This window comes from Meriones unguiculatus, chromosome 10, assembly GCF_030254825.1.
Source record: "Meriones unguiculatus strain TT.TT164.6M chromosome 10, Bangor_MerUng_6.1, whole genome shotgun sequence".
Taxonomy (NCBI): Eukaryota; Metazoa; Chordata; class Mammalia; order Rodentia; family Muridae; genus Meriones; species Meriones unguiculatus.
Window position 1 is genome coordinate 61447547 of NC_083358.1, and position 20608 is coordinate 61468154.

The window sequence follows — 20608 nt, forward strand, 5'->3', positions numbered from 1 at the left end:
AGTCCCATCCAGCCACAGGCGAGTCAGTTGTCTAAGAACTCAGGTTTCTTTTTTCTCAGAAAATCTAAAATCTTCCACCCCCATCTCTTCTCTGGGACACATATAAACCAATCCCTCCTTGGACTTGACTCAGTTGGAAATTCTTTCTGGTTATAAAGCAGCCAAGAACATACTTTCTGGTTTCAAACAGACCCAATCTGATGTTGTATTATATGGTAACCATGACACCTACAAATAGTTTTGTGCAGTAAAGCTAATGAAATTTCAGATGATTCACTGCTAAAATTAGAGAGTAAATAAACTTAACGTTGAGACAAAGACAGAGTTGTTCAACCTCATAAGCTTTGTCCTGCCAAATGCAACTTAAACTTGTTTTTGTATATGTAACTAAAAAACCTTAAAACTTACATAGATGAACATAAACATATGCATGGATACATGCTATATACAGATAGACTTGACAGATCTAGAAAGGAGCTATCTTAATAATGCAATGTCATGAGAAATATGAAAGACAAAATGGTACATGAGCATTAACCAATCTTGCCTTTACTCTACACCACTGCTACCAAGAGCACACACACACAAACACTACCTTTAACTTTTCATTCTCAATATTTAGGGCTTCATTTTCATCTTCAAGTGAGTGAAGTTTTCTAAGAATTTCTTCACATGATTTTTTTCCATGTGTTTCCATTTTCTTCAAGTCTTCTAAAAGATTAGTGATTTGCCTTTATAAAAAAGTGAAAGTATGGAAATTTTCATTCAAATAACAGATTTTAAATATTCTTAAAATTATTCTGGCAGGGTGCACTGGTTAAAATTGAAAAGTACAGAAAGGTAGCAGGATGGATAGAGCATGGAACAAAAGTGGCTATGCTCAAAACAACCAGGATTAAAAATGATGACACTGTCTGGCCCATCACCCAGAGTATGCATATCTGCCTGCCCCTCACATTCACACATATGCACATGCACACACACAAAAACACACATGGAGACAAGTTCAAAGGAAGGATCAAGCCAGGCGGTGACACCTCATCTTTAAAAGCAAATTACATGTTAGTTCTCCATGATAAAGTATAACGGTGAGGAAACAACAAGCAAATATTAGGGTCTGTTATTGTTCCCTTAGCATCAGTGTGAAAGAACAAAATATATGTATTTTTTACTCATTAATTTTCCCTGTTATACACTTTAGTCACTTGGATTAAGGGATAATACTTTTGGGATTTTAAAGCACTTAAGTTATAAACCTTGCTACTTTCATATTCTTGTTTAATTGAGAAATGTCACTTCCATTTAGGGCAAAGTAGATGCATAAGAATTATCAGTGATACACACTCAAGCACAAAGCACTGATCGACACGTTTCACCTTTCAAAATGGAATCCCAACGCACAGTTAAGGAGTGAGCATTTCACTACTGCTCATAGACAAAGAAGACACATAAGCATGGTTGACCACACCTTTACCACACAGAACCCAGAAAAACCAAAGCATGCAGCGTTGAAAAATAATCAAGTCACTTCTCACTAAACAATGACAGCCCAAATTCTTCCTTACTTTTTCATTGTTTCGATCTGAACTTCCAGTTCAGTTTTTTCTATTGCGATTTTCTCATAATGACTTTTCCAGGTATTGGAAGCTGAAACTGTTTCAGACAACTTGGCTTCCTAAAAATACAAAAACATTCATCTTGTAACTTGTGTGTATGTGTGTATGTTTTAAGGCCTTAGACACAAATACACTGTTGACATGAAACACTCTTCTAGGAAAGCATGCAGTTTCTCTTGTAGAGAAGCTTAGTATGGAGCTTTCAATATAGGAAGACTTTAAAGTAAGCTTTAATAAAATACCTATATGACTAATACCTTATATTCACATAGTAAAGTTCCAACTTAAAATTTTCAGATGTTGATGTGGCTAGTTTTAAGTAATATTTCACAATTAATAAAAATAATTTCTATTTTATTTTTGAATGCATCTTCACTTTCCAGTTTTTATACAGAAGTGCTAACAACCACATACAAACAAGAAGAAAGCTTCCCAAGAAATATAGCAACTATTTGCAAATTCATAGCTCCACTGCATGTTGGAATGCAGCCTTGTTTCTTTTCAGAGGTCACTCAACACTGCAGCCTGCCAACACTGCTACTGTCAGCAGAGAGGAGCCCCAGCAGTGGCTAAGCCAATTTGAATGTGAGGTCCACAAAGGAGGATTGTTGTCTGTTTCTTCATCACTGTTTGTAGGGTTTTGAATGGTGCACACCCTCAGTAAATATCAGTGGCTCTCTGCAGATCTATCCACAGAGCTCTAGCCACTGTGGCTTTGTCTACAGTCTATAGAACGACAAACTTACTGGTTATAAGGATGCCATGAATTGGAGAATTCAGAAATAGTTTGGACAGCAGTTAACATACTATTTTCCTCTGTCCTATCATTCATTCATTCATTCATTCACAGAAAAGAATTTATTGGTCATCTAGTATGTATAAGATACTGTCTACATTTTTCACAGCAGTGTTTGTTATACTGAAGACCAGAACCTTATTTCACATCTTGTGTAAAATAAATTTTAATATAAATATGAGGTAAGAGAAGGGTATAACATATATGACAAAGTCAGTTCATATTATAATGCATAATGTGAGATTAGGAGGAAGTAAACTCATGGAAGAAACGTGTATATTAGACATGTAGGGTCCTCATTTCTTCTTTCACCTGCCCTTATGAAGACTCAAAGCAGGAGCCCCTCATCTTCCACTGCACTGGAACTGCTTCTGAGCTCACTCTCCTGAGGTCTCCTCACTAACACAGACTTTGTAAACACTCTACATCCTGCCTCTTTGATTTCTCTGTGTTGCAATGTGTGTACACATGCAATAGACCAGATAGGAATTCAATATCATGTTTCACTGTTGAACTCATTTGTGTTTCAAGGTTAAGATACACTTGAGGGGGGTTGGAGAGATGAACCAGAGGTTAAAAACACTTGCTGCTTTTCCAAAGGTCCTGAGTTCAATTCCTAGCAACCACATGATGGCTCATAACCATCTATAGTAAGATCTGGTATGCAGGCAGAATGTTGTATAAATAATAAATAAAACTTAAAAAAAGATACACTTAAAGAGGAGGAATAATAAAATGTGAGGAGGCTCCACCAACCCTATATCTGACAGAGGACTAATATCCAGTATATATAAAGAACTCAAGAAGTTAAACAGCAACAAATCAGGTTATCCAATTAAAAAATGGAGTACAGAGCTAAACAGAGAATTCTCAATAAAGGAATATCGAATGGCAGAGAAACACTTAAAGAAATGTTCAACGTCCTTAGTCATAAGGGAAATGCAAATCAAAAAGACCCTAAGATTTCACCTTACCACCATCAGAATGGCCAAGATCAAAACCTCAAGTGACAACATATGCTGGAGAGGTTGTGGAGAAAGGGGAACCCTCCTCCACTGCTGCTGGGAATGTAAACTTGTACAACCACTCTGGAAAGCAATCTAGTGCTTCCTCAGACAACTAGGAATAGTGCTTCCTCAAGCAAGATCCAGCTATACCACTCCTAGGCGTATATCCAAAATATGCTCAAGTACACAATAAGGACATTTGCTCAACCATGTTTTTAGCAGCCTTATTTGTAATAGCCAGAAGCTGGAAACAGCCCAGATGCCCCTCAATGGAGGAATGGATACAGAAATTGTGGTACATCCACACAATGGAATATTACTCAGCAATAAAAAACAAGGAAATCATGAAATTTGAAGGTAAATGGTGGGATCTGGCAAAGATAATCCTGAGTGAGCTGTCCCAGAAGCAGAAAGACACACACAGTATATACTCACTTATATAGACATATAATATAGGATAAACCTACTAAAATCTGTACACATAAAGAAACTAATTAAGAGGGAGGACTCTTGCTAAAATGCTCAATCCCTATCCAGAAAGGCAAAGAGGCTGGACATCAGAAGGAGAAAAGAGGGAACAAGTCAGGAGCCTGACACAGAGGACCTCTGAAAGGCTCTGCCCTGCAGACTATCAATGCAGATGCTGAAACTTAGGGCCAACCTTTGGGCAGAGTGCAGGGAATCTTATGAAAGAAGTGGGAAACAGTAAGATCTGGAGAAGACAGGAACTCCACAAGGAGAGCAACAGAACCAAAAAATTTGAGCTCAGGGGTCTTTCCTGAGACTGATACTCCAACCAAGTACCATGCATGGAGATAACCTAAGACCCCTGCACAGATGTAGCCCATGGCAGCTCAGTCTCCAAGTGGGTTCCATTGTAATAGCAACAGGGACTGTCTCTGACATGAATGGATTGGCCTGCTCTTTAATTACCTCCCCCTGAGGGGGAAGCAGCATTACCAGGCCACAGAAGAAGACAATGCAGCCACTCCTGATGAGACCTAATTGACTAGGATCAGAAGGTAGGAAAAGAAGACCTCCCCTATCAGTGGACTGGGGGAGGGTATACATGCAGAGGGTCGAGGAAGGGAGAGATTGGGACGGGAGGGAGGAGAGAGGGAACCACAGGGGGGATACAAAGTGAATAAAGAGTAATTAATAAAGAATGAAAAAAAAAATTAAGACATTAATATTGTCGAAGAGCAGTCCGGGAAGACCTTCTCTGGAGAAAAGGCAACTGATTAAGAGGGAAAAGAGCTGCTAACCATGAGCAAGAAAAACAACAAATTAAGAGAGCAGCCAGCTCCACACACAGAGGGGAGCAGAGCAGACAACCTGAAGTGGCCCCATCTGTTTGTCATGCTCCTGAGTCACTTGAGGTAAGTGGGGTTCTTACCCCTTGCTCAGGAAGAAGCAGAAGGCCAGAGAGGTTAAGTTCCTTCATAAAGCCACAAGGGTTCACCAGTGCAGGAGTCCTTCCAAAGTGGCAGGGGACTCTGCTGACGCTAACACGGTGGAAAAAGCTGAAGAGCGGCAGTGCCAGGGCTAGTGCCCACCACTCCAAGCATCCGGGTATTCAGTCAGGATACAACCTCACAGACACTGAGCCTAATCTTTAACTCCGATGGCTACTTATACACAAATGAATTTAAGTCAAATATTAGAGCCTTAAAATGGTAACATTTGAGCTTATAAAATATTAACTTTTGTTTTATAAGCTTTTATACAAGTCTGTTTTCATTTCCAAGAGCCACTAATAAATCTATAAGCCTCAGCATATGTTTTTAAGAGGTGGGATACTAGTGAGACACAGAAACAATGAATATAATATTGGTTGGCAATTGAATAAAAATAACAATTTGTCAAGAACAAAGCACTAAGTCCATTTTTTCAGCTCTGTGTTATACTCAAAGATATCTTTCACATGTTTTGTTTACGTCAGCATATGGTTTCAAATGCATTACAGAGGTTAAATGAAGTAAACTACTGAATAAAGTCATATGGTCTAATAACATAAATCAGCATTTCCCAAACTGATATTTCTCAGAACCATTTCCAAGAGTCGCTTTGTGGCACAAGAAGAGTTCTGAGGTTAAGTGTGGGAAACTCTTACTTCCACGCCCTCATTACTGCATTCTGAAGCCCTTCTCAGGGCCTTAATATGTTAATATACACTGTAACTTTCCAGAAGGCAAGATGGAGGAAGCCTGGCCATAAAAGTGTGTGTGTGTGTGTGTGTGTGTGTCTGTGTGTGTGTGTGGTGGTGGCAGGAGGTGGGGTGGGGGAGCATGGAACACACTGACTGCCCAAAAGTGCTATATAATTCAAATTTTGTATTTTATGATACATGATCTTTCAAAATAAAAGTCTAAAGCAAAAAAGATGAACAAATGTTATAACATCAATAGAAACATGGATAAGACTCACACCATTATCTAAATGCTATTCACAATGCTAACTATGCTATCTAAGTATGCTAACCAATTATGCTAACTAACCATGCTATCTATGATACCTAATAAGCTACTTAACTACATATGCTAACTATGCTATCCAAATAACTATGCTAGCTCTGTGGTCTAGCCATGCTGTGTAACTGTTATCTAACTATGCTGTCTAACTAGCCATGCTATCTAACTATGCTGCCTAACTATATGCTGCCTACGTTATCTAACTACGCTATTCAAATAACTTTGCTATCCAACTAACCAGGCTATCTATGCTGTGTATGCAGTCTCACTATGCTGTCTGTTTCACTAACTACGCTGTCTAACTATGCTCTCTCACTATGGTGAAAAGCACATGGGAAATCTTACATAAGCACGCACACACTCACCTGCTCTTTAATTTTGGAAGTGAGGTGTTCGATGTCCCCTGTAAAGTGTTTCAGCCTTTGTTTATAAATTTTTGATGCTTTTTTCAGAGCTGCAGCTTTTTGGCTACTTGCTTCTTTGATGGATACAGCCTCCTGTTTACTCATTTTCACCTGCAAGTTCCACTTGGCTATTTGGATTTCCAAGTTCTGAAAAATGTAAAAGTAATTAAATTATATTAGAGCTTCAATATTTATATAAATGTTGCAAAATGTACATATCATCTTCCACACAGATTTTATCAAAACAACTAATCATGTTTAGTTAAAAAGTTAAACTGGTAAGAGGTGATATAACCAAAGCTTATTGTAACAAGTTAAAAAATGAAAATTCAAAATATTAGTCTACATAAAATTAATGGTACTATGAATAAAGAGACTAATATTTGTAATTGTGGCAGAAACATCAACTTGCTTAAAGTTTCTGTGATAAAACATCATTTAAGTCACATATAAAATATGACACAGAGCAATTAAAAAACAGCAATCTGGAAATATGGTCTCAATCCCACATATGAAAAGCTCAAAGGGAACTGGTCTCTAGACACATGAGAGCTCCTCAGGTTCCCAAGATGCACAGGGCATAGAGGATGAGGACAGGATGAGCAGAGACCCAGTGACCAAACTTAATGTGAGGAACAGAAGGTATGTGCTGCTGGGAAGTTACAGCCAGGGGAGTAAGGGACTGTTTTACCCCATAGTGGCAAATGACCATGAAGTGATCAACTCTAAAGCCAAGCGAAGTAGATAAACCACTGGCTGCCGGGTCCACACCATCTGACGAAACAGGTCAAACCATGTCTGAGGGAAGGCTCACAGCCAGAAGGGATGGTGCTACATGGCCAGACCAATGCTCCAACACATGAGAGATCCAGTTTAGAGTGATGACTTTACAGTTTTCTTTCAAACTATTCTAAGTATCTGAGCATTATGTGCTGTGTGTAAATACTGTGATCATTAAGTATGTAAAAACTAACAACTAAAGACTCATGTTTCTTCTATTTTGAAAATTGTTCGGACGTTAAAGATTCTGAAATTATAGAATCTGTCCTTGACTTACCCATTCCTGGGATGGAATTTCAACTGAAAATAACCTCAGGACTCTACTTAGTCCTGTGGCAAACACAAGCTATGTCTCCCACTAATGTTACCATAAAGCAGCACATCTTTGGATTTCTTCTCTGCAGACTAGTTAGATAAACTAGGAAGCAGCAACTTCCTCTTCAACTGCCTTTACAACTTTATTTTTTTTTTCTTTGTGTGTTTTGTTTGTTTATTTTTGTTGTTTCGTTTGAGACAGGGTTTCTGTGTGTTCCAAGGCTGTCCTCCAACTGACAGAGATTGCCTGCCTCTGCCTCCCTAAGTGCTGGGATATTAGGCATGCACCTCCACACCTGTCTACAAACTTATCTTAAACAAACAGACAATAAAAGTATCATGGAGCACTACAGTAAATAATTGGGAAAAAACTAGAGGGTAGATCTGTGTGTGAGAAAGGATCCGCCCCCAGGAAATCTACAGTCATTCCTCTAGATGGCCACATGGTGTCAGCACTATATTATAAACAGTTTGTACATTTGCTTAAAAATTCACATACGAAGTTTTCTTTTAAAAAAAAAAAAGAGAGCAAGAATAAAATTAGGAGGGTATGTATTGAAAGGTCTGGATTTGGCCGTGTGTTCTGTATCCAAGTAATTAAGTATAATTTTAAAAAGACAAAAAATACTGTTATAACTTATCATTTAGATTTTAAAAACCTTCTCAAGTGCTATTACAGGACATCATAAGACCGTGTAAGGTAACCTGAAACAGGTGACTGACAGGATAACCCGCATCATTTGCCTGCTCATACGTGGACAGCAGTCACCTGTCCTACGTCACCCATGCAAAGAGCATCCACGGGAGCTACAGGGAAGGAGCTCCAAGAGACAGAGTTCAGGGGAGGGTAATCAATGTCTTCAGTTGGCTACCTACTGACCCCATCAGGCTCTGGTGAGCAGTTCCAACCCAATGGTTACACAGATGGCCACAGTTAAACTAAAACAATACAGAAAGTCGGGTATCTAGGGAAGGGAACAGTAGGGATGGAGAGAGGTTGATGAGATGGGAGAAAAACAGGAGAAAGTAAATGGAGAGTAACCAGAACACAGTAGACACAGATGAAACTGTCAAAGAACAAATTTAGCTATAACAAATTACATTCTCGATAAGCCTGCTTAATGCCCTTAGGGAAGGACAGGGACATTAATGTTTTTTAAATGTCCACTGAAGGACACATGGAGTTCTTGAAGCAGGTGCAGGTGTCTGCTCTGAGTCAGGGCAATTAAAAAAACTGAGGTCAAGTCTACCTAGTCATCCTCACCCTTGATCTGCAGAAGTCTCTGAAGGTAGGAACAGTGTTTCTTTTCCTTTGGCAAAAAATAAGATAGTGGATCCAGGTAGGCTGTGACATGTAATAGCACTTCTGGGCTCTGACCTCAAGCAACTGTCATTAGTAATACATACTTAAGCCAGACATTCCTTCTAACTGCACAAATACAAAGGGAACTTCTCAGTGGTCTGAATACAAAAGTAAGCTCGTTTCACAATTATCATAATTAGGAACAAGAGAAACTTACCTTACTGATTTCCTATTAGGTGCATGCAAGAACATGCATAAAGCACTATACAGACAAAGAAAAAGACTGCAACAACATTCAATGAAATGGAATGATATTTTTGCTGTTCTTAGCTTTTTTAACTTATGTGTCAATAATTAAAAAATATCCACAGTAAACATAAATCAACGATACCAAAAGAAAGATTGAAAAGGAACTCAATCTCCACATATTCTTCCTGGACTGAATACAAAACACAAACATTTTCATACAAGGAGTTATACCTAAATGTTCAAGCCAGACCCTTTATATGTTTCCCACAGAAATGCCAAAATTAGATTCTTTAATTATCACTGTATTCCACAATTAAACAGTGCTGTCAAGTTTTCATCAATTTTCTTACTTGGCTATAAAATAAATATTTCTAACCTGTACATGTTCTTTTAGTTTATCATTCTCCTTTTCCCTTTTCTGAATTTGGAGCTGTAGACGATCATGTACGATTTTGACTGACTGAGAAAACCGGTTTGCTTTCAAAGCACTTTGCTGTAAAAGACAAGACAAATAATGAGTTACTATGCGCCCTTCATCTTTGTTAGGGCCCCGGGTCAGACTCAGCCAGAGCAAGAGAAAGAGCGCTCCTTTCTATATACTGTGGCCCCACTAACACACTGCATGGAAAACTCCCACATGTGTTCCATGCCTTCTAGCTCCTATAAATCTCCCCATCTCTCTCCCCACGTAAACTTTAAGCATGTCAAAAATGTTCCTCTAAATATCAAAATTTAATTTTGCCAAAAAAAGTTAAAATATAAGTTTATACTTCTTAAATGTACATGTGCATATGCATGTGTGTTTTCAGCTGTGTACAGGTGTGAGGACACAGACACACACATGTGTACTTGGAGGCCACAGGACAACCTTGGGTGTCATCCTCAGGATTATCACCCAGCTCCTCTGAGGCAGCTCTCACTGGCCTGGAGTTCACCAATTCGGCTAGTCTGACTGGCCAGCGAACCACAGGCATCCTCCTGTCTCAGCCCTTTCCAGGACCAGAATTACAAGGGTTCTGGGTACTACACTCAGGTCCTGGTCTTCTGACTGATCCATCACCCAGTGCAGGGGGATAGAATTTGCGACAAGTTATGACAAATGGCCTAAACAGCATAACCACTCCCCCAAATAAAATAAATAACAACAAAAAATACTTTAAAAGTTGTATTTGACACATAAAATTAATACTGATCTAAACTGCCAAAAAGCCTTCATTATGCTTATAGCTGAGGCTATGAGAACAAGGGGAAAGTCAAAGGGATCAATACAAACAAAATACAGTAACTTAGGGTAAAAAACTCAAAACATGTTTACCTTTTCATTCTGAAACAGACATGAAAGTTCTTGGATATAGGTCTCCTTTTCAAGTGCTTTCTTCTTAAGGTTCTTCAAGAAATACAAGGTAAGAATTAAAACACTCAGAACTTGGATAATACTGGCTAAAACCAAGCAACATACAAAGAAGAAAAAAAAAAAAAATGTCCAAATGAATGGCTATTGAGTGAAAAATAACTTACACTGTTCTCACTTTCACGGTCACTGAGGTCCTTCAACAAGCTGGGTAAGTTGTCTTCTGTCTGTGAGGAAAAGACACTAAACATCAGTGTTTAAAACCACATTTTTCTTTTTTAAACATGATTGTTGTCTATCAAGTTTGGGAGTTCATTTTCTACAGATATCAACTCTCTGCAAGAACTATAGCTTGCAAATATTTTCTCCTATTCTGTATATTTCCTCTATACAGTATAATCTTATTTTGCCTAGAAGCTTTTTAGTTTGATATGTTACATTTTTATATTTCACTTTGTTTTCTGTACATTGTGTATCTTAAAAAAAAAATCCTTTACCCATTCTAATGCCCTAAGTAATTCCCCTATAGACATACTGTCATTTTGTTCCCTCCCCTTGGACTAAGCCAAGGGGTGTACGGTAGTTAATCAGTCTGCCCTGACCGACAGACCTAGCCCTTACATTATTAACTATTTCTAGAAGCTAACAATAAGGAATCTTAACTTCAACTCTGCAGATGGACTTTGTGGAATATGAAACGCACACACCTCTAAAATGGTAGGTGCTGTCCTGCTCTGCATGCATGGGCTTTGGATGGAAGAATAAAACACAGTGCAGGTATCCCTTAAAAGGCCAGCATGGACAGCTGCTATGCGCAGTGCAGTTTCTGTTAGTTAAGACTGCTGCCGGAAGCACTCAGTATTATTTTGCATATAATTTATGATCAGTTACTTTGCTAAATTAATCTCAAGGGTGCCTCAGAAAGTATAGGCCAATGATATACAAAAATCACAGAGACATGCACACACACACACACATTAACCTGTTTTCTAAAGAATCTTGAAATGTGATTTAGAAAGAGACATTATAACTCAGAATTCTAGCAGTGGGAGGGGGAAACAGGATATGACAATAAGAGACTGAATGATCTACTGAGTTATAGAAAGGAACCAGCAGCTCCAGCATGCTCCTTCAGAGTAGGGTAAAAACAGACCACGTATAACATCTTTCATTTGGGTGGAGGAAGTATGTATAAATAATGACACACAGGCGATTCAATGTTTTCTCAATATTGTGAGATTCAATTAGAGAAGTAAAATGCTCTCCAGCTGGGAGGCAGCGTACTGCAGGAGCACACAGCACGGGTGCCTTACTTGTTCACAGTCTGGCCGTTTAAGAAGATGTTCTAAGGCTAATTTCACACGGTTAAAGGTGTCTAATTCCTTTGACAGTATTTCCTTCTGTTCAAAAATCTTCTTTAAATTGGACGCAGAAAGATTATCCTGACGAAACAAAAGAAGCACATATTAAAACAACAGTAAGAAAAACATCTTAGAGTGATATTATCAATGAGGAGCTGTTCCCCAGTGCCAAAATCATTATTTTGCAGATAGTACTGGTAAACCCTAGCAAGCTGACCGATAACAGACCAAATGTACATGGTGTATTAAATTAAGTTGCAAAGCACCACAGCTTTGCAGTATTTCCTCTACGATGTTCTTGTCCCAAAGTGCAATTTATTTGCAATTGTTAAATCATTCTGTTCCAAATAACACCACAAAAAAAAAAAAAAAAATACATGGCATCTCTCAGAGAGGTTTTTTTTGTTTGTTTGTTTGGTTGGTTTTTTTTTAGGCTTATTATTTCATTTTATGTGAATGAGTGTTTTGCCTGCATGTTTGTCTGTGACCATGTATGCCTGGTGCCCACAGAGGCCAGAAGAGGGCATCAGCTCTCCTACAAATGGAGTTAGAGACAGACCTGTGGAAGAGCAGCCAATGGTCTCCACAACTGAGCCACCTCTCCAGGCCACAATTTTAGTTTTAAATCCACCCTTCAGAAATTCTCATTCTCTGGTTCAAGGCCAGGTAAGTCACACATCAACTTGCAGTCTCCAGCTTAGTCTTCACCAAGTGCACATCTGAGATTACCTTTTTTTAATTAAATTTTTATTTTTTATATTAGTTTATTCACTTCGTATCCCAGCTGTAGCCCCTCTTCTCCATTCCCTCCCAATACCACCCTCCCTCCCTCATCTCCTCCCATGCCCCTCTCAAAGTGCATTGATAGGGGAAGTCCTCCTCCCCTTCCATCTGACCCTAGGTTATCAGGTCTCTTCAGGACTGGCTGCAATGTCCTCCTCTGTGGCCTAGCAAGGCTGCCCTGGGGGGGGGGGGGGGGTTAAAGAGTCAGCCACTGAGTTTAGGGAGTGTCAGAGACACTCCCTGTTCCCCTTAGTAGGGAGCCCACTTGGATACTGAGCTGCCATGGGCTACATGGGGTTCTAGGTTATATTCTTGCATGGTCCTTGGTTGGAGAAACAGTCTCAGAAAAGACTCCCGTGCCCTGATATATTTGGTTCTTTTGATGTTCCTGTCCTCTCCAGGTCTTACTATTTCCTCCTTCTTTCATAAGATTCCCTGAACTTTGTCCAAAGTGTGGTTATGAGTCTCAGTATCTGCTTTGATACACTGCTGGGTAGAGTCTTCCAGAGGCCCTCTGTGATAGGCTCCTGTCCTGTTTCCTGTTTTCTCCTTCTTCCAATGTCTAGCCCATTTGTCTTTCTGAGTGAGGATTGATCATCTTACCTAGGGTCCTAATATCTGGAATATATAAAGAACTAAAGAAGTTAAACAACAACAAATCAAGTAATCCAATTAAAATTGGGGTACAGAGCTAAAAAGACAATTCTCTGTAAAAGAATATAGAATGAGAGAGAAACACTTAAAGAAATGTTCTACGTCCTTAGTCATAAGGGAAATGCAAATCAAAACAACCCTGAAATTTCACCTTACACCCATCAGAATGGCTAAAATAAAAAACTCAAGTAACAATACATGCTGAAGAGGATGTGGAGAAAGGGGAACCTTCTCCATTGCTGGTGGGAATGTAAACTTGTACAACCACTTTGGAAATCAATTTGGTGCTTTCTCAAACAAGTAGGAATAGCACTTCCTCAAGATCCAGCAATACCACTCATAGGCATATACCCAAAAGATGCCCATGTACACAACAAGGATATTTGCTCAACCATGTTCGTAGCAGCTTTATTCATAATAGCCAGAACCTGGAAACAAGCCAGATGTCCTTCAACGGAGGAATGGATACAGAAATTGTGGTACATTTACACAATGAAATAATACTCAGCAACTAAAAACAAGGAAATCATGAAATTTGAAAGCAAATGGTGGGATCTAGAAAAGATCATCCTGTGAGCTATCCCAGAAGCGGAAAGACACACACAGTATAAACTCAATTATAAGTGGATATTAGACATATAATACAGGATAAACATACTAAAATCTGTACACCTAAAGAAGCTAAGCAATACTGAGACTATTTTTTATGAAAAGAACTGCAGCTAATGACAGGAGCAAAAAGTGCTTATCCACTCCCCCATTTTTGGTATCATGCACTGTATGTGGCATCCCATTAAGACGTGAGTCCTTGTCAAGGCATTCTGAATATTACGTTCACTTTCTATCTCCTTAGCCGTGTTTTTAAGTCCAGCACTCACATTTTCTAAGTGAATTCCTTTCACAGTGTTCTTAAGTAACGGCAAAAGTAATTCTACTGAGCAGGATGCAGACTCAGCTTCCTTCAGTGTTGCCTCCAACTCCGTCTTTTGATTTGCAGTGTCTTGATTGAGCCTAATAGCGGACAAGAACTTTAAGTCACATCTAGCACACAAACTGGAGACTTTTTATGTAAGACAAGAACAGACTGACAGGTTCGATTTAGATGCCCCTAGAGACAGCTGCACCACCATGACTGTAGGCGTCCAGGACAAACATGGGCTGAAACGAGGAGCAAAGAGATAATCCTGGAGTACAGGGAAGAGAATAATTCTTCTTACCCATGTTTCGCTTCTATGGAACCACAAGTGATGTGCATTTAAATTTATGTATAGGGATGGAGAGAGGGCTCAGCAGTTAAGAGCCCTGGTGCCCTTCAAAGCACCCAGGTTCTATTCCCAGAACCCACACAGTAGCTCACAACTGTCTGTAACTCCAGTTCTAGAGGAAATCATGCCCTCTTTGGCTTCCAGGCACCAAGCATGCATGATAAATAACCATACCTCATTCAAAACCATGGGCATAAAATTTACAATTATATTTGATGAAACACAATTTTTCATTTTTGGATGCTAAACTACAAGCTTGTCTATCCTACCTGTAACAACAATAATGACATTTTAAGATTGCTATTGTGGGCGATATTAATTCATACAAATAACAAGTAAATTTCACACTAAAAAAAAAAAAAAGCAAAATAAGATAATTATTTGTTACAAAGCAATATTCCAGGCAATAATATTCACTTTACAAGTTTTTAATGGGTTGGGTTGGATTTCCAATTGCTTTTCTTAAGAACAAAAACCTAAACCACACACCAATGCCAGCACATAGAAGGCTGAAGCAAGAAGCCCAAGAGTTCAGTGACAGCCTGGGCTACATAATAAGGCCTTGTCTCAAAAAAGTAAAGCGAACAAAGAAATAATAAAAAGACTGACAACAACACTAAACTGCTCAATAAGTATTTTAATAGTCAGATTATGTAGGTATATTTTAACAAATAAATACTAAATGTGACAGGGATATTCTTGGGTGATTACTGATACGTTCAGACATTAGAAAATGAGATTTGTTTTGCCAATAGCACGGTTACCTGCTGAGGTGCTTCTCACTGGCACACTGCAGGACAGGTTCTCCCTCCTGTGTGAGATAGGACAACATGCCCTGTGAATGACTTCCATCCCAGCCAGGAGCCTCCATCAAAGCAGTAACTCTCTTTTCTAAGGTGCTTCAGCAACAACTTTTCTACAGATGCTGAAAGGTAGGAAACATGTTACATAAACTCATCATTTCAGTAGGGTTTTTCTTCTGTCACTGTTCTATGATATAAAGATCCCAATCATGTATAAAACTCTTCAAAGACAATATCAAAAATGTAACTGTTATCTCAGCAAGGCTGTGCACGTCTTAGTGCTTGAGAGGCAGAAGCAGGCAGGTATCTGTGAGTCTGAAGCCAGTCTGGTTTACCCAGCAAGTTCTAGGCCATTTAGAGCTACATAAGGAGACCTTGTCTTAACTGCTACTCACTGCTCTATTAACTCAAATTAGCACCAAAATTGCACTGCACACTAATTTACCAATTCCCAGTCTCCATACATATTTTCAAAAGGCTTGCTATTTTCTCTATTTGTCTAAGAGTACAAAAATCTTCTTTTTAAGATTTATTTTTAATCATGCACCTGTGCACGGGCATGCGCACATGAGTCCTAAGTGGTTCGGGACACAGAGGGCAGAGTCCCCTGGAGCTAGAGTTACACCGAGGTTGTGAGTGACTTGCCTGGGTATTGGGACTGAACGTGGGTCCTCTGCCAGGACAGCAAGCACTCTTAACCATTGAGCTCTCTCACTAGCCCTGAATGTGGGTATCTTTACCAACCTATTTCCTGAAGGATTGTGGTAATCCTTCCATAATCACCCAAGAGGACTAGAAAACAAATATGCAAACCATGGGTTTTGTACTAGTTCCATCAGGCCTAAGCCACTGAAGCTGTTGTTTCCTCTTAAAGAAATCATTTTGAAAGTCATCCTTTCTGTTACGTTCCTTATTCCCATTTCCAGTAGATCTAGAATATTCTTTGCTGATAAAGATAATAATTAAAGATGACAGTACTTCCAAACTTTAGCAAGAATCTTTTATTTAGCCTTGAAGATGTCATTTAAAAAATGTGACTGTTCATACATGAATTCCTCCAAAATGGCTTAAAGTGATGAATTAATACATCAGTAAAAAGGAGGCTAAATTTTCACAACTCTAATTACAAATGGTCATGTGTCTATTTTACTGTGGTTCTCCATGCAAGATAAAAGGTCATGTTAAAGTTTTCTACATTGCCTTCAAATATTTATAATTTAGTCTTAGATTCCCATATTAAAATACATCATGTCCAATTTTTTTCAGTAGTTTAGGTACATGTGAAATTGTAGGTAGAAATTATTCACAAAAGACAGAAACTTCCCAGAACACCTGCAAAAAATTGTATTAAATTTTATCTGACGTTTCTATATACAATGCAGAGATAAATATTTAGCAGCTAAAATTCAAAAGAAATTCAAAAGGCCCAGAGGGCCTACAACGTTCCTCCTCGATCTCTTGCTGCCGACTGACTGGGCAGCATCACACTGTGGAGAATACATGGGGATATTTACAATCCAGAAGAACCTTAAATACACAGACCACATGAAAAGCCAAACTAAGACTAAAGAGGAACACGCTCTGGGAAATCACAGCAAACTCACCTGTGAGTCCATTTGCTTTATACCTGCCACAGCCCTCTAAGGAGGAATTAGCATTTATCTTTTACTACTCATTTACATGTTTAAATATTTATCTCTCCACAGGCTGGAATCTTAAGAAAAAATGTCTTATTTATAGTTGAATGCTAAACACCTACAAGCCTTGGAGAACTAAGCAATGCCTGGAAAATATGTAAGGCTTAGTACTGTCAATGCATATGATGGACTGCTGCTTTTCACCTGTTTGCTCCTTGACCAACCTTTCTGAGGGATTAAAAGAAAGATGGTTTCTATACTTGGAAGTAAAAATGAAAACCAGCATCATGGGGGAATCTCCTTGGGGAATATTTCATAAAATGAGACTCATGTTGGCAGCAGTATTTTAAGTGAGTTCTCATGTAGCTTTCTGAGCTATTGGTGTACACACACACAAACACACGTACACACACAACTATTCTAAAAAATTTATCACAGATTATAAAGCAAAAATTTTTTGCTTCATCACCTACAAGTATTAACTACATCTTAAATGGTAAATAAAGTTAATTTGTATAGAAATAGGAACCTGGAATGGCCAATTTTAATTATCATCTAGACACAATCTAGAGTTACTGGAAACACAGTCTCAATGAGAATTCAGTTGGTTAGTTGGCCTTAATTCAGCTGGTTAGTGAGCACACCTGTTGGGGGTTTTCTTAGTGGGGATAAGGAGTAAAGAATCACCCTAAATGTAGGCTGTACTATTCCAGGGGCTGGGCCCTAGACTATATGAAATGTAGAGAGCAATGGGAAACATTCACACAAATTAATCACCATGGAAGAGTGAATCTCAACTGAGGAACCGTCTCTATTGGCCTGGTCTTTGGCCATGTTTGTGGGAGCATTTTCTTGATTAATGATTGATGTAGGAGCAACCAGCCTTCTGTGAGCAGTGCCACCCAGGCAGGTGGTCCAGGTTGTATAAGAAAGAAAGCTAAATAAGCAAAACATTAAGCAACACTCCTCTGTGGCCTGGGCTTCAGTTCCTGCCTTGGCGTCCCTCAATGATTAAGTTTAACCTGTATGTGAAAATCAATGCTCTCTTCCCGAGTTGCTTTTGGTCAGTGTTTTAGAACAGCACCAAAGAAGTGAACTGAAACAGAGCTAAAGATGAAATGTCAGTATAATTTTTTCATAAAATATTCTAAAGAAATCAATTTAAAATGCTACCATGGGTGATAGAGACATCAACAACACAAAGAAATTAGAATGTTGGAACAGCATAAAACTAGTACAGAACATATGTAAATATTACACATTTGCCCATGATGCTCTAATATATTGGTCAGCATAATTTTCTAAACTATCCCCTCAAGTACCAAACTTAATTTAGAAAACTCTTTAAAAGAATAAGTGTATTCTTCTTTACTATCTAACCTGAGAACAAGTAAACAAAACTTAACCATGCTTGGATGGCTCAGAGGCAGCACAATCTACTGGAGAGGACTCACTCACAAAACATCATTTCTTAATTCTTACTGGCCCCAGGAAGGGACAATCAATTAGCCATTAGCCACACTGGGCCTTGTTTTCCTCTTCTACAAGAATAGAACAACGTTCACAGAGTGAAGTAATGTGCAGAGAAAAAAGTAGAATCACTAGACTTGTCTTACTTTATCTCTCACCCTCTTTTAAACTTAGAACCTTTTTGGCTCACTCTGGTAGGGTTTTCTCAGCGGCCTTCATTTTTTTCCACTTTTCCCTTTTAAAGTAATTCTCCTGAACCAAACAACCTTTCTTAAAATTACTTATAAGCCTCCTTAATTGATCGGAACTGATTTTACAGAACAACCTTTAAGACCTATCTATTCTTTGTAGAAATTTTAGAAGTCATTACTGAAGTAGTCATAAATTAAGTACTAAACCAGAGGGATGGGGAATGGGGTGGACCAGTGACCTCCAACAGAATTCAGCCCCTCACCTCTATACTCAACGTGACTCCCATTTATCTGCATACAGTTAACAAAAGTGACTAAGTCTATTTGCTCAGAACTTGAGATGCCTGCAAAACAAAGACTATTAATATGCATTGAAAAAATAGCAGAGAACAGCAAAAATTAAAAAAGGTCTAGCTATTAAAATTTACAAATATGGTCACAGTCTTACCATAAGACAAAGGTATGAAGTAAAGCTCAAAAGCAGCAAGATTTCTACAGTTTGATCCTTTAACTAAACCTCAAGCCCTTGACACGCTGTAAGGCATTGTGTTACACAAAACTTAGCCTTACAGATCACCAAGAGCCAGTTAAGCTACTCAATTGACAAATTCAGTGGCACCTATTAGGACCCGTGTTTAATCTCACTTATTACAACTATATTGTTCTCAGTTTGCAAGCACAGAAACTGAAGCCAGGAAGGTTAAGTGATGTGTCCCAGGCCACAGAGCTGTTTAAATGGCAGAGGTGGGACTGAAAGCCCCTTGGCTTCTAACACGTTCCACATTATGTCAGTCATGTTTTACGGGGGTTCCTACAGGCCTGGAAGCGAGAGAGCCATGTGACCCGTCTGAGGGCAGGTCAAGAACTGGGCTGTCATTTGGTGAGCTTATGATTAGGAAGACACTCGGTCCCGAACACCGCCAAACCGGGACCCTCGCTCTGCACAGGCCAGCAGTCCGGGGAACACATCGCGGGAAGCAGTGGGGGCCTGGTCGCCTGCCTCCGGGTGACAGTGGAGAGCCTGCGCACCAAGGCCACACGGCGCAGGCAGGGTGGGCTTCAGAGGCTCCACTTCCGGGTGCCCCCACCCTCCGCCCCCGCCGCCCCCTCTGCCCCCGCCGCCCCCGCCGCCCCCGCCGCCCCCGCCGCCCCCGCCGCCCCCGCCGCCCCAGCGTTCCTAGGGTCACCGCCGCTCACGCTCGGAGCCCGGCCGGACTCGCCTCCGCGCGTCGCCGTGACGTCATCCGCCGCCGCCACTCCCTGCAGTGCTCGGGGGTCCTCTGAGATCCGTCCTGCCCTGCGCGGCCTCGGCAGCGGAGAGTGCAGAGGGGAGAGCACAAGGCTAGAGAGGAAGGACAGGGCGCGCGGGGCGAGAAGCCCGGGAGTCTCCAGGACCGGCAGCGGTGGCCAGAGCGCGCCCGCCGAGGCGCCCGCCGAGGCTAGTAACCGGCCGCGGCTTCTGTGGAAACGGACGCCCCGCCCCTCGAGGGCCGCTCCGACGCAGCTCATTGGCCCGGGCTCCGGAGCGCGAGCGCAGTTCCTGCTGTGATTGGCGGGAGCGCGAGGGGCCGCGGCCGGCGGGGCGCTTTGTCTCTGCTCTGGTTTCTCTGCATTTGTGTGTAGTTACCGAAAATCCCAAACGCTGTCATCCCGGCGCGAAAGGAAGGTCCGTTCCGAGTCTTCTGACGCTTCATCGAAAGCTTGAGCCCTGTTTTTTTGCTGGAGGGATTTGAAAGGAGCTAAGAGGAGCCAAGGCAATGCGATTTTTAAAACCTCACTTCCAGTGTTTGGCATTTCATTATCCCCGACCCTCTTCCCTTGGCCCCGGGTTTCTGTGTGTGTGTGCGTGTGTGTCTCTCTCTCTTAGGTTTGGGAGGATTTTTTTTCCTTTTTTATTATTACCATTTAATACATTTATTCAATTTGTATCCTGGCTGTGGCCCTTTCCCTCGTTTCCTCCCAATCCCACCCGCTTTCCTAATCTCCTCCCATGCCCCTCTCTAGTCCACTGATAGGGGAGGTCCTCCTCACCTTCTTTTTGACCCTAGCCTATCAGGTCTCCTCAGGACTGGTTGCATTGTCTTACTCTGTGGCCTGGCAAGGCTGCACCCGCGAGGGACAGGTGATCAGAGAACCTACCCCTGAGTTCATG

The 20608-nt window shown here is 40.4% G+C and overlaps 1 protein-coding gene across 6 annotated transcripts in view; it reads right to left on the reverse strand.

Moving 5' to 3' along the window:
- Odf2l (outer dense fiber of sperm tails 2 like) overlaps window positions 1-20082 on the reverse strand; it is a 37337-nt gene extending 17255 nt beyond the window's left edge. The window contains exons 1-11 of one of the 6 annotated variants that reach the window (XM_060392585.1): window positions 19654-19786; window positions 18720-18800; window positions 15120-15166; window positions 13969-14101; window positions 11606-11734; window positions 10460-10519; window positions 10257-10328; window positions 9318-9434; window positions 6256-6441; window positions 1566-1675; window positions 596-731 (exon numbers count right to left, since the gene is read on the reverse strand). In XM_060392585.1, coding sequence (XP_060248568.1) covers window positions 596-731; window positions 1566-1675; window positions 6256-6441; window positions 9318-9434; window positions 10257-10328; window positions 10460-10519; window positions 11606-11734; window positions 13969-14101; window positions 15120-15166; window positions 18720-18743 — 1014 coding nt within the window. In that variant the 5' untranslated portion in view covers window positions 18744-18800; window positions 19654-19786. The other 5 variants (XM_060392584.1, XM_060392581.1, XM_060392583.1 and 2 more) reach the window with 5 other exon arrangements.
- Between the last annotated feature and the right edge of the window lie 526 nt (window positions 20083-20608).